This window comes from Mobula birostris, chromosome 6 (genome assembly GCF_030028105.1).
Source record: "Mobula birostris isolate sMobBir1 chromosome 6, sMobBir1.hap1, whole genome shotgun sequence".
Classification (NCBI taxonomy): domain Eukaryota; kingdom Metazoa; phylum Chordata; class Chondrichthyes; order Myliobatiformes; family Myliobatidae; genus Mobula; species Mobula birostris.
The window spans coordinates 110,513,783-110,527,142 of record NC_092375.1 but is presented as its reverse complement, the minus strand read 5'-3'; the positions used below and the strand labels follow the sequence as shown (position 1 = coordinate 110,527,142).

The 13,360-nt window shown below is 42.6% G+C and overlaps 1 protein-coding gene across 2 annotated transcripts in view; it reads left to right on the top strand.

Annotated features, from left to right (window-relative positions):
* Positions 1-13,360, top strand: part of nhej1 (nonhomologous end-joining factor 1) — a 387,162-nt gene that overhangs the window by 81,375 nt on the left and 292,427 nt on the right. For both annotated transcript variants that reach the window (XM_072260972.1, XM_072260971.1), the window contains exon 5: positions 11,661-11,719. In XM_072260972.1, the coding sequence (XP_072117073.1) occupies positions 11,661-11,719 (59 nt within the window). The remainder of the gene's footprint in view (positions 1-11,660; positions 11,720-13,360) is intronic.

Genomic DNA, 13,360 nt, shown 5'->3' with positions numbered 1-13,360 from the left:
CAATTCTCTGGTTCAGGTCAAGTCAAGTCGCTTTGCTTTTTATTGTCATTTTGACCATAAACTGCTGGTACAATACACAGTAAAAACAAAACAACGTTCCTCCAGGACCATGGTTTCAGCCATGAAACCAAAAAAGAAAACAAAAGCAGCACAATCATCAACCCCCAAATCCTACCTCCCCACAAAAAGAATGAACAAAAGCAGAACAGGCACATCGACCCCCCCCCCCCAAATCCCTCCTCCCGCACAATAAAAACTGAGCAAAACAGATCAGGCACATCGACCCCCAAATCCCTCCTCCCTCTCAAAATATGAACAAAAACGAACAAAAACATCAACCCCCCAAATCCCTCTTCCTGCACAAAAAACAAACAAAATGGATCAGGCACATCGACCCCACCCCACACAGAAAAAAAAGAGAAGTTCGGGCAAAAACAAAACAGAATATAAACACTTTAGGACTGAAAAATAGAGTCTATCTTCCAAGTCCACATCCAAAACGCAGAAAAAACCTGGGCAGCGCTCTCTGTGTGCAGCAGCTGGCTCTCCCCTCTCCGGTACAGGGCAGCCAACCAAAGGACAAGCAGCCGGTGCTCACCCTCTGCACTCGCTTGGATGCTTCAATCTCCTTCATCACTCAGCGAACAATGGAAGCTATAATTGGCAAAATGGAGCCAAACATCGGTTTGTGCCCCATCCTGCAGCCTTCTCGCCACGAGGTTGGCTCACGTTACTCTGCCTCCTGGAATCCTCTCAGAGACGGCAGCACGCAGAAACACCCAAATGATCTCCGAATGGCAAAACACAGGCTCCAACAGTTCCAGAGTCACATTCAAAATGTGAAGCAAATGAAAAAACACAGAAGAAGTGAAAAAGATGGTTTCATGATCTATCCAGCAGATGTCGACCATTGGAGCTTTGCACACAGGCTCCATCTTGACCACAGTGCTTTACAGTGCACCAGATGTAAGATCCCATTGCTGTCTGTAAGAAGTTTGTGTGTGCTACCTGTAACTGCATGGGTTTCCGCTGGGTGTCCAGTTTCCTCCCACGTTCCAAAGATGCATAGGTAGGGGTTAGTGAATCATTGTCATGATATGTTGGTGCCAGGTTTGCGATGACATTTATGGGCTGCCCCTAGCACATCTCCGACACAAGTAACACACACCACACTGTATGTTTAGATGTACATATGACAAATAAAGCAAATCTTATAACTTTAGAAATGTGTAAGAGCCTTTGGTGACATACTAAACCTCCTCTATTCCTGTCAAATTGGTACCACTGACATGCCTTCTTTGTGATTGCATTGATGGTTTTTTTGCCATAGATAGATCCTCTGTGGTGTTCAAGATTCAAGATTGTTTATTGTCATTTTCAGTACACAAGAGGAGAAGGAGAAGGAGGTGTAGAGGAGAAGCAAATAACTGTTACTCTGGATCCAATACAGCACAAATAAAACTCAATTAGATAAAGAACAATGAAAACAACACACAATAATTTGCCGTGGTTAATTGGGACTGCTGCTTGCTTGGACAACTCTTAAGCAAAAACTAATCGAGAAAATAGCTGGAATTCCCTTCAACATACACAAAATGCTGGACGAACTCAGCAGGAATGATGAAGGGTCTCGGCCCAAAACGTCAACTGTTTACTCTTTTTCATAGATGCTGCCTGGCCTGCAGAGTTCCTCCAGCATTTTGTGTGTGTTGCTTGGATTTCCAACATCTGCAGATTTTCTTTGGTTTGTGATTAGAATTCCTTTCATTTATTTGGGACACTATGCCATTTAATTGGGACAGGAGAGTAACTAGTGTCAATTGCGTACACTTGTGTGGAAGTTAGACATTACACCAGGCTGAGAGTGAACATTTTTAAACAGCATGTGTTTGTATTCAAAAAGCAGTGATTTTTGTCACTGATAGTTGGCAAAAAATAAAAAGTAAAACAATTCAGAATTGTTTTGCTCACTGTGGTTTCAAGCAATTACAAGACACAAATGGACATTAAACATTACGGAGTGAACAATTTTTAAATAACGTCACTAGACACTAGATACTAGGCACTAGAATACTACAGCATAGTACAGGCCCTTCGGCCCTCGATGTTGTGCCAACCCATATAATCCTTAAAAAAAGTACTAAACCCACACTATCCCATAACCCTCTGTTTTTCTTTCATCTATGTGCCTGTCCAAGAGGCTCTTAAATACCCTTGGGATGATAAATGCCAATTCAAAAAGCAGTAATTTTTGATTATTTTCTTATTTTGACATTATGCAAGAAGGCAATGAAGGTCATCCAGTATTTGTCTTTGCTCATGTTGCTCATTTATTGTCAATCAGAAGAATACGGCAATGTTGAATTCTATTAGGAACTAATGCACAGTTTTATAGTACTGTAGTAGTATTGGTAGTGTTCTAAGTTTTTCTGTATTTCATTTAAATGCATAATTTGTTACTTAATTAAGTGGTAGTTAATTGAGCCAAAATGTTCTGGTCCCAATTTATCCCAATTAACTGGAATCCATTGTATGTAAAATAGATTATATACATAGATTGATTATATGTCTGAAAAGTGACGCTAGGAGTGTCTGTACATCAGGGGGCTGACAGGAAGTGATAAAGTCATGGTGGTGGAGGGTGTGGAGGGATGGGTTAGTGGGTGAAGGTGTTGAACGACTATTGCCCGGTGCCACTCACATCTACTATGATGATATCCTTTGAGAGGTTAGTCATGCAAGAGTCGACTGCAATTTGCCCAGCACCACATTAGGTCTACAGTGGATGAAATCTCATTGGCTTGTGTCAGGCTGCTGTTTACTGATTACAGCTCAGTGTTCAACACAATTACACCCTCAGTTCTAATCAACAAACTCCAAAACTTGGGCCTCTGTACCTCCCTTTGCAGCTGGATCCTTGACTTCCTCATTGGGAGACCACAGTCTGTGCAGATTGGAAATAACATCTCATCCTTGCTGTCAGTGCTGGTGCACCTCAAGAATGCGTGCTTAGCTTACTCCTCTACTCTGTCTACACCCATAACTGTGGGGCTAGGCACAGCTCTAACAGGATCTATAATTTGACAATGATATAACTATTGCAACAGCAGCCTTGCACTCAACATTAGTAAGACCAGGGAATTGATTATGGGCTTCAGGACGGGGTACATGTACCAGTCTTCATGGAGGGATCAGCAGTGGAAAGGGTGAGCAGTTTCCGGTTCCTGTGTGCCAACATCTCTGAATATCTATCCCGGACCCAACATATTGATGCAATTACAAAGAAAGCACCACCACGGCTATGTTTTATTTGGGGTTTGAGTATGTCACCAAAGGCACTTGTGAATTTCTACAGATATACTGTGGAGAGCATTCGAACTGGTTGCATCACTGCCTGGTATGCTGCTTATGGAGCGGCCACTACACAGGATTGGAAAAAGGTGCTGAAAGTTGTAAACTCATTCAGCTCCATCATGGGCATTAGCATCCCCAGCATCATAGAACATAGAAATTTTCAGCACATTACAGGCCCTTTGCCTCAGATGTTGTGCTGACCATGTAACCTACTCTAGAAACTGCCTAGAATCTCCCTACTGCATAGCCCTCTATCATTCTAAGCTCCATGTTCCTATCTAAGAGGCTCTTAAAAGACCTTATTGTATCTGCTTCCACCACCGCCACCGGCAGTGCATCCCACGCACCCACCACTCTCTGTGTGATAAACTTACCCCTGACATCTCCTCTGTACCTCCTTCCAAGCACCTTAAAACTGTGTCCTCTTGTGTTAGCAATTTCAGCCCTGGGAAAAAGCCTCTGATTATCCACATAATCAATTCCTCTCATCATCTTATACACCTCTATCAGGTCACTTCTCATACTCTGTCGCTCCAAGGAAAAAAGGCCGAGTTCAGTCAAGCTACTCTCATAAGGCATGCTCCCCAATCCAGGCGACATGTCCTCTGCACCCTTTCTATGGTTTCCACATCCTTCCTATAGTTAAGTGACCAGAACAGAACACAGTACTCCAAGTGGGGTCTGACCAAGGTCTTACATAGCTGTAATATATCCAGAGCAACACACTCAAAGTGCTGGAGGAACTCAGCAGGTCAGGCAGTATCTATGGAAGAAAATGAAGAGTCAACGTTTCAGGCTGAGATGTTTCATCAGGACTGGAAAGGAAGATTCAAGATTGTTTATTGTTACTCTTCAATACACAAGTGTAAAGGGAATTAAAATGATTGTTACTCTGGATCTGATGCAGCATTAAAAAGAACAGGATAAGTATAAAGAACACAATAAAAAGTACAATAAATACAAATACACAAGATTAGCTTACGTACATTGGCTGATTGTATATACATTAAGTGACACTAGGTGTAGGAATAGTTGCATATAGGTTGACTGACAGGAAGTGATAAAGTAGTGGTGGTGGGGTGGGTTAGTCGGTAGGGGTATTGATCAGCTTGATGTAATTGTTTTTGAGTCTGGTGGTCCTGGGGTGGATGCTACGTAGCCTCTTCCCTGATGAGAGTGGGGCAAACAATCTGTGAGCAGGGTGGGTGGGAACCTTCATGATATTGCTGGCCTTTTTATGGCACCTGTATATATGATCCTGATGGCAGGTAGGCTGGTGCCTGTGAAGTATTACACAGTTTTAACTACCCATTGTCACAGCGCATCCTGTAATGTGAGCAGTGTCCTGGGTTAGATATGTTTTGTATGTTTAAGCATTTATGGGTTTGTATGCTGCCTCTGTAGCCCTCTGTGTAAGACTGTGTGTGAAAGTGCATGTGTACCTGTAAATACATGTGAGATCAACCGTCCCTATTTCCCCAGTCTAAAGAAAATGCGTTAGTTTAGCATGTTTTTCCGGGATGGTTCCGATTACAAATAGTCAATCAGAGAATCCTTCGTATTTACAGGGAAAATATTTGTCTGTGAGCATTAAAAGTAATATCAATCCTTGTTAGACGACAGTATTTTGCGTAGGATGTGTTGATTTTTCTGTCAGTCAGATTAAATTTTATATGGAAGACTTTTTTTTCAACCCAAAAAGCATGCACAGAGATTTTTTTTTTAAGGAACTTGGGTTAGGTTTACAGAACTTAGATGATGTGTGTCACAGAGGCAATGAAAATCAAAAGGTTTAGGTGGAGGAATTGTTGATCTTGGACTGGCTGGGTGTTTGCAGTGTGAAATGCTTGGTGCATGTTAGTGCAGCTTGTAGTAGTGTGTGCTGTATAATGTTGATCTTTGTGTCAATCAAGTTGAATTTTAATCAGAATATGATCCAAGAGCCACAGAAGATATCAGGGGATTAGGTTCACAGAGTCTGTGTGACTTTACTGTTTCAATTGCAAAAAAAAAAGAGAAAACATTATTTAGATTTCTCTGTTGGGGTCGTCTACTGTATCCGGTGCTTCCGATGCAGCCTCATCTACGTTGGCGAGACCCAATGTAGAACTGGGGGACTGCTTTGTTGAGCACCTTCGCTCCATCTGTAGAAAGCAGGATTTCCTGGTGGCCAACCATTTTAATTCCAGTCGCCATTCCCATTCCAAAATGTCACTCCATGGCCTCCTGTACTGCCCTAATGAGGCCACTCTTAGGTTGGATAAAGTCTTGATCAAGGATCTTAGCCCAAAATATCAACTGTTTATTCCCCTCCATAGATGCTGCCTGATCTGCTATGTTCCTCCAGCATTTTGTTTGTGTTGCTCTGGATTTCCATCTGCAGAATCTCTTGTGTTTAGATGTTTCTTTCCCTTTCTTCATTCTTGTGACTTTAAATCCTGATGTTGGGAGTGAGGTTTTGCAGAGAATTCTAGATTTAGCTAATTCCATTATGGGCACAAGGCCTTCCATCATCGAGAACAACATCAAGAGACATTGGCATCCATCACTAAGGACCCTCACCTTCCAGATCTGACCTCTTCTTGTTACTGTCATCGGGGAGGAGGTGCAGGAACCTGAAGATACACACTTAATGCTTCAGAAACTGCTTCTTCCCCATCTCCATCAGATTTCCAAATGGTCCATGAACACTACCTCACTATTTTTTGTTTTTGCAGTATTTGTTTATTTTGTAATTTATGGTTATTTTTCTGTCTTTGCACCTGTACTGCTGTCACAAATCAAATTCCATGTCATATCAGTCAAGACCTGATTGTGATCCTGAAGTTCCCTTCTGATTGATTCAGGGCTTGAATGATACTGCCTCTTACAAAGAGAAACCAAGTGACACAGGAAACAACAAAGCTTCACTCCCAGGTGAGCTCAATGCCTTCTGTCCTTGCTTTGACCATCAAAATGTGGAGGAACCTTCGTGAACTACCACAACCCTTCAAATATTCTTTAATTTCAGTCTCTGAGGCCAACATGAGAGCATTCTTCAGGAGAGTGAACTCTAGAAAGCATCCAACCCAGAAGGGATACCTGACTGATTACTAAAGGGCTATGCTGATCAACTGGCTGGAATGTTCACCGAAATCTTTAACTTCTTGCTTCAGCAGTCTGAGGTACCCACCTGCTATAAACAGGCTTCAGTTATACCGGTGCCTAAGGAGAACATGGCAGCCTGCCACAATGATTATCGTCTGGTAGCACTTACATCCACTGTGGTGAAGTACTTTAAGAGGTTGGTGATGAAATATATCAACTCCTGTCTGAGAAGTGACTTGGATCCACTCCAATTTGCCTACTGGCGCAACAGGTCCACAGCAGATGCCATTTCATTGGCTCTTCAATCAACCCTGGAAACATCTGGACATCAAAGACACATACACCAGGACAGTCTTTATTGACTACAGCTCAGCATTCAATACCATTATACCCTCAAAACTAAATCAATAAACTTCAAGACCTTGGCCTCAATACTTCCTTGTGAATTGGATCCTAGATTTCTTCACTTGCAGACCCCAGTCAGTTTGGATTGGCAACAATTTCCATCAGCACAGGTGCACCACAAGGCTGTAGCCTCCTTATCTACCCGCTTGAGGCTAAGCACAGCTCCAAAGCCATATTTAAGTTTGCTGATAACATCACTGTTGTTGGCCAAATGAAAGGTGATCACAAATCAGTATATAGGAGGGAGAATGAAAATCTGGCTGAATGGTGCCATTCAACAACCTTCACTCGGAGTCAGCAAGACCAAAGAACTGATTATTGACTTCAGGAGGAGGAAAATGGATGGTCATGAGTCCCCATGGGGGGAATCAGAGGTGGAGAGGTTCAGCAATTTTAAATTTCTTGGTGTTATCATTTCAGAGGATCTGTCCTGGGTCCAGCATGTAAATGCAATCGTGTTGAAATCACAACAGCACCTCTGCTTCCTTAAAAGTTTGCCAAGATTTGGCATGACATCTAAAACTTTTGACAAACTTCTACAGATGTGTAGTGGAGATTGTATGGACTGGTTGCATCATACCTGGGTTGGAAGCACCAATGCCCTGGAATACAAATTCCTACAGAAAGTTGTGGATATGGCCCAGTCTAACACAGGTAAAGCCCTCCTCCCACTAAGCACATCTACATGGAGCGCTGTTGCAGAAAACAGAATCCATCATCCAGGACTCCTACCACACAGGCCATGCTCTCTTCTCACTGCTGCCATCAGGAAGAAGGTACAGGAGCTTCAAGATCCACAGCACCAGGTTCAGAAACAGTTATTACCCCTAAACCATCAGGCTGTTGAATCCGACGGCATAATTTTATTCAACTTCACTTGTTCAATCACTAAATTGTTCCCACAACCTATGGACTCACTTCCAAGGACTCATCATCTCATGATCTTGATAGTTATTGCTTATTTATTTATTTATTACTAGTATTATTTCTTTTCCTTTTGTATTTGCAGTTTGTTGTCTTTTGTACATTGGCTATTTGTCCATCCTGTTGTGTGCAGTGTTTCGTTGATCCTATTGTGTTTCTTGGATTTACTGTGTATGCCCACAAGAAAATGAATCTCAGGGTTGTATATGGTGACATAATTGTACTTTAATAATAAATTTACTTTGAACTTTGAACTTTATCTTTGAGCCAGAGGTGTAATAGAAGCATTTAGTAGTTGTGTTGCAGGGTTGGATAGAGAGGGAACTGATTGTGATCTTTGCTCCTCACCAAAGTTTTAAAGTTCAAAGTATATTTGTTATCAGAGTATGTATCGGTATTCAAAAGAAAGCAAACTGTGGAAATACACCCCCCCCCCAAATAATAAATAAATAAATAATACAAGAACTTGAGTTGCAGAGTCTTTGAAAATGAGCCTGTATATTGGAGAAACAGTTCAGAGTTGTGGTGAGTGAAGTTATCCACACTGGTTCAGGAGCCTGATGGTTGTAGGGTAATGACTATTCTTGAACCTGGTTATCTGTTACCCAAGGCTCTGTACCTCCTTCCTGACAGTAGCAGTGGGAACAGAGAGAGCATGGCCTGGATGGTGGTTGTCCTTGATGATGGTTGCTACTTTTTAGTGGCAGTGCTTCTTGTACATGTGCTCAATGGTGAGGAGGACCTATCATTTGATGGTCTGGGCTGCATTCACTACTTTTTGTAGGCTTTTCTGTTTCTCATTGCTCTCTATTGACACCTGCTAGAGCCAAAAGAAAGGTCATCTGGACAATGTTGCACTGTATGTTTCATGACTTCTGGAGATCCCAATTTGTTTTGCAGCCAATGTAGTCAAGCCACGGTTTTAATGAGGGAAGTACACCATCCAATTTACACCACTGCATAACTTCCACAAACTACAAATATGGAAATATCAGCTATTGCTTTAAGGGATGTTGATGGAAGTCAGACTTTGGATCAGATACTAGAGAAAACATATATGCTTTTTTACAAAATGAGGAGGGAACGTCGACTCAAACCATGAGAGGCTTGCGTCGGGCATTTTCATGTCTTACAAGGCGCAGTTTGGAAGTCCGTGGGGCGCCACTCCTCGTACAGACTAGAGCAATGCGTGATTTACAAAATGGAGTCCCTGTTTAATGTCTCACACAGAGAGCCGCCACAGAACTCTGTGTGTGTGTGTGTGTGTGTGTGTGTGTGTGTGTGTGTTTGGAGTTTGCACAGTAACCCTGCAGCCACGTGGGTTTCTTCTGGGTGTTCCCTTTCCCTCCTTCAAGCAAGCTACGCTGTGCGGCACAGTAACACAGTGGTTTACGCGTTGTTTTACAGCACCCGATTTTCAGTATGTAATTCCCGCTGCTCTTTGTAAGGAGTTTGTACATTCTCCTGGTGAATGCATGTATTTACTTCAGGTGCTCGGGTGTTCTCCCACATTCCAAAGACGTACGGGTTACGGTTTGTGAGTTGTGGGCATGCTATGTCAGCGGCAGAAGTGTGGCCACACTTGGGGTCGCTCCTAGGACAAATCCTCATGGATTTTTTTGGTGCAAAATGATGCATTTCATTGTATGTTTTGATGTAAAAGTGACAAACAAAGTTTATCACTGTGACTGCCCTTAGTATGATGGTGAATCGGGGGATCCCGACTGATTGTCAATCTTATTTCATTTTCTCATCCTATTTCCCCAGATCTCTTCAATATGTGTCACCAGAGTCGTGGTGCATCTGGTAAAGCTGCTGCCTCACAGCTCTGGTGATCCTGGGTTCCTTGGTTCAATCCTGCCTTCCTGACCTCTGTGTGCGGTTTTGTATGTTCTGCCTTTAACTGCGTGGGTTTCCTCTGGGTGCACAAGCTTCTTAGAGAGAATAAGAGAAATTAGCTCTATTTGTCACAAGTACATCAAAAAAAATTGAGAAACAGCGAAATGCGTCACTTATGTCGAAATGTCCAACACAGTACAAGGATTGTGCTGAGGGCAGCCAGAAGTGTCGTAGTGCTTCCAGCACCAACATAGCCTGCCCACGGCTCACTAACCTAACTGTACGTCTTTGGAATGCGGTGGGAAATCGCAGCTTGCAGAGGAAACCCATGCCTTTGCAGCGAGAACGTACCGAGTCCTTACAGACAGTGGTGGGAATTGAACCTCGAACATTGGTTCTGTAATGTGTTACACTTAGCGCTACACCACCATGCCATCCTGAGAGGAGGTAATGGTGACGTGAGGAGAATGCAATGGGATTAGTGAAAGACTGGTGTAAATGATGTTTAGGATCAGGGTGAACTAGGTGGGTAAAGATCCGGTTTTGATGGTGTGTTATTTTTGACTCTAATATTGCTTTGAGAGGACCTTTTTCCACTCAAGTCTCTTGGACTTTGAATTACCATTGGCTCAGAATGAGGAGCACTGACCACTGACCACAGCTGGCTTTATCCTTGTATCGACTGAGGTGGGATTGGGCTGAGATGGTCTTATATCCTGCCAACATTTCAGGCCCATGTTGGTTTGATGGATAAACACTTGGTCAACTTACTAGGAAGAACTAGTTTGGTTGGAGTTGAGGCTTATGTAATGCTTAGGTTTACCAACATAACACACCAATGAGTTCCTGCATATTCATCCAGAAAGACTAATTTATAATGTAGATGACACAAAGGTTGATCATGTTGTGGATGGCACAGAGCAGGGGTTCCCGTGCTATGAAACAATACCATTAAGCAAGGGGTTTGTGGACCCCAGGTTGGGAACCCCTGGTGTAAAGTTGTCATAGGTTACAATGGCACATTGACAAGATGCAGAGCTGGGCTGAGAAGTGGCAGATGGAGTCCAGTCTGGAGAAGTGTGAGGTGATTCACATTGGAAGGTCAGCAGAGTAGAGATACAGAGAGACCTTGGGTCCACACCCATAGATCCCTTGAAGTTGCCATGCAAGTTGATACGGTGATTAGGAAGGTGTTTGGTGTATTGGCATGCTCATAGGTATAATAGTCAGATAATGAGTTCAAGAGCAATGAGGTAATATTGCAGTTCTATAAATCTCTGGTTAGACTACACCTGCAGAATTGTGTTCAGTTCTGGTCCCCTCGTTATGAGTAAATTCCAGAAGCTTTAAAGATGGTGCAGAGGAGATTTACTAGGATGCTGTCTGGACTAGAGTGCATGGAGATATATTGGGCGAGACAGAGCTAGAGTGGAGGAGGATGAAAGGTCACTTTATGGAGCTGTAAAAAATGATAAGAAGCATTAACATAATTGACAACCAGCAAATTTTTCCCAGGGCTGAAATAGCTAATATGAGAGGGCATAATTTTAAGGTGAGTGGAGGAAAGTATAGAATGAGATACATTTTTTGCACCAAGTCGGTGGGTGCATTAAGTGCACTAGTAGAGGTTATGGTGGAGGCAGATACATTAGGGACTTTTAAGAGAATCTAGATGAAGGAAACATGGATGGCTATGTGGGAGAGAAGGGTTAGATTGATATTATAGTAAGTTTAAAGGTAGGCACAATATCATGGGCCAAAGGGCCTGTACTGTGCTGTAATGTTAATGAGAAGGTGGTGGTGAAAACCCATGATGTAGGTTTTCGTGGGGAGTTGACAGGGATTGTTCACCAACCGAAGCAGTATCTGTACACTTGGCCAAGCAAGGGCAGCATCCTGCAGTAGCTCATTGTCACTTCGTTGTCTATACCCAGAATCTGTAATATATATATAGTATTTCTGTTCCCCCATTATTCCTAGAATAAAACTGAAACAGCTGGGTGTTTTTCAATGGATGATATTTGATCATGTTTTTTGCCTTGTGTTCCTAGATCGCTTGTCAACGGAGATTTTCAATGCAGAAGAGTTTAAGGAAAGGTTTCTTACAGAGGTAAGAATGATTGGATTGGCTCCTGGAAGGGGGTTGGCAAGCATGACTTGTGATTATTTTGGGCAAGTCTGCAGGGGCTTCCTGAGGCGTTGGAGGCACATTTTATCCCTTGTTTGCTTCACCTTCCGATGAGAGTATTAGCGACTAAATGTGGACAATAACAGTGCAAGAATTTTGTTGGAATAGAGATTTGGCAGAGCTGTTTTATGGGCTCAGGCACTTGAAACTCTGGCATCTTGGCTAAGCACAACTTTCACTAAATTAACCTGTTGATGCAGTATATTTGTGATGGATTCTAAAACTGTTTCAAAGCTTTGGTGAATGAAGTAGAATTTTACGGTGGATCTTTCAGCTCAATAAGACTACAGTGATGTTCTTTTCTTACATGAACATTCTTTTACCCTCTTTTCTCACCAACAGCATAATATATTTTTTCTCCTATTTCCCTTGACTGCATCTCTTTTGTTCCCCCCAGCCCTCTCTATGGTAGAGAAATGTGCATTCTTACTCTCTACTGTCGTCGTGACTATCCCTTGAGGTCGAGGATGATGGTCTTTGTTCTGAAGAAGTGGCCCACAGAGCGAAGACGCCTGTGCATGTATTTGTTTAACGTGTACTTGATGTTGCACTCCAAGAAGCACACGATACTTCACAAATCAACCAACTGATTCCAATGACATAGAAACCACGACGATTGGAGCTGATGGATTTGTTGCAGCCTTCATCTGCCTTCACAGCCGTTGAGTTCGAAGTAACTTGGTCCACCTGTTCCACCGTTGAGGTCTTGGTTGGATTGTTCTTTGTCTGGGACCTCACCCTGGACCTTACCGCCATGGGTGACCCTACCAGGAGCATAGCTCCAGACGGCATTGCTCTCGGGATCACAGGATCACACAAGCTTCTCCACCACGACAAGGTGACAATCCATGGAGAAGTCTCAACTGTACTCACTGTCTGGATACAGCTGTATGGCGAGATAAACAACTTCTCAAAAATCGCCTGACATGGAAGCTTTCTTTCAGGGTTTTTAATGCGACTTCTTTTAATTTGTAAAACAAAAACTTAAGGCTCACCGATATTGCTGTCTCAAGGGCAAATAAAGAGTGAATGGAGATGTATGTGCTATAAATCAGAATTATAACTACCGCGCAGGAAGTGGTATAAAAACAGCTTGTGTACAGGAAGTGATGTATGTACAAAATGAACTGCGGCTCCAGAGGCCAGAACACATTCTGTGGGTAAAGCAATGGCGCTTGAATTCCTTACTGGATCTGTTAGGAACTGTCTTTGATTTATAGCTCTGTTGGATCCTGATGCTTCTACGATCCAGAAGTCAAGAATGAGGCATAAAACTTGTTGCTTACAATCAATTTATTAAGTGTTACATGAGCAAAGAAGGAAAGGAAGAAGAAGCATTGTGAGAGACGAAGAAAAGAGAAATCTAAAAGTAGTGTGGTCTTCTGCTACTGGTAGCAGTACTTCCATCGATAGCAATTAACCAATAGAATAGCCAGATTCAAGTAATATTACACCGCCACTGAAACCAGGAAGTTTTCAGAAAAGTACAGCGGCAACTGTAACCACTGGAAAACTAACTGAACAATTATATGTATATGGGTAATTATGTAACAGTACAAGCAA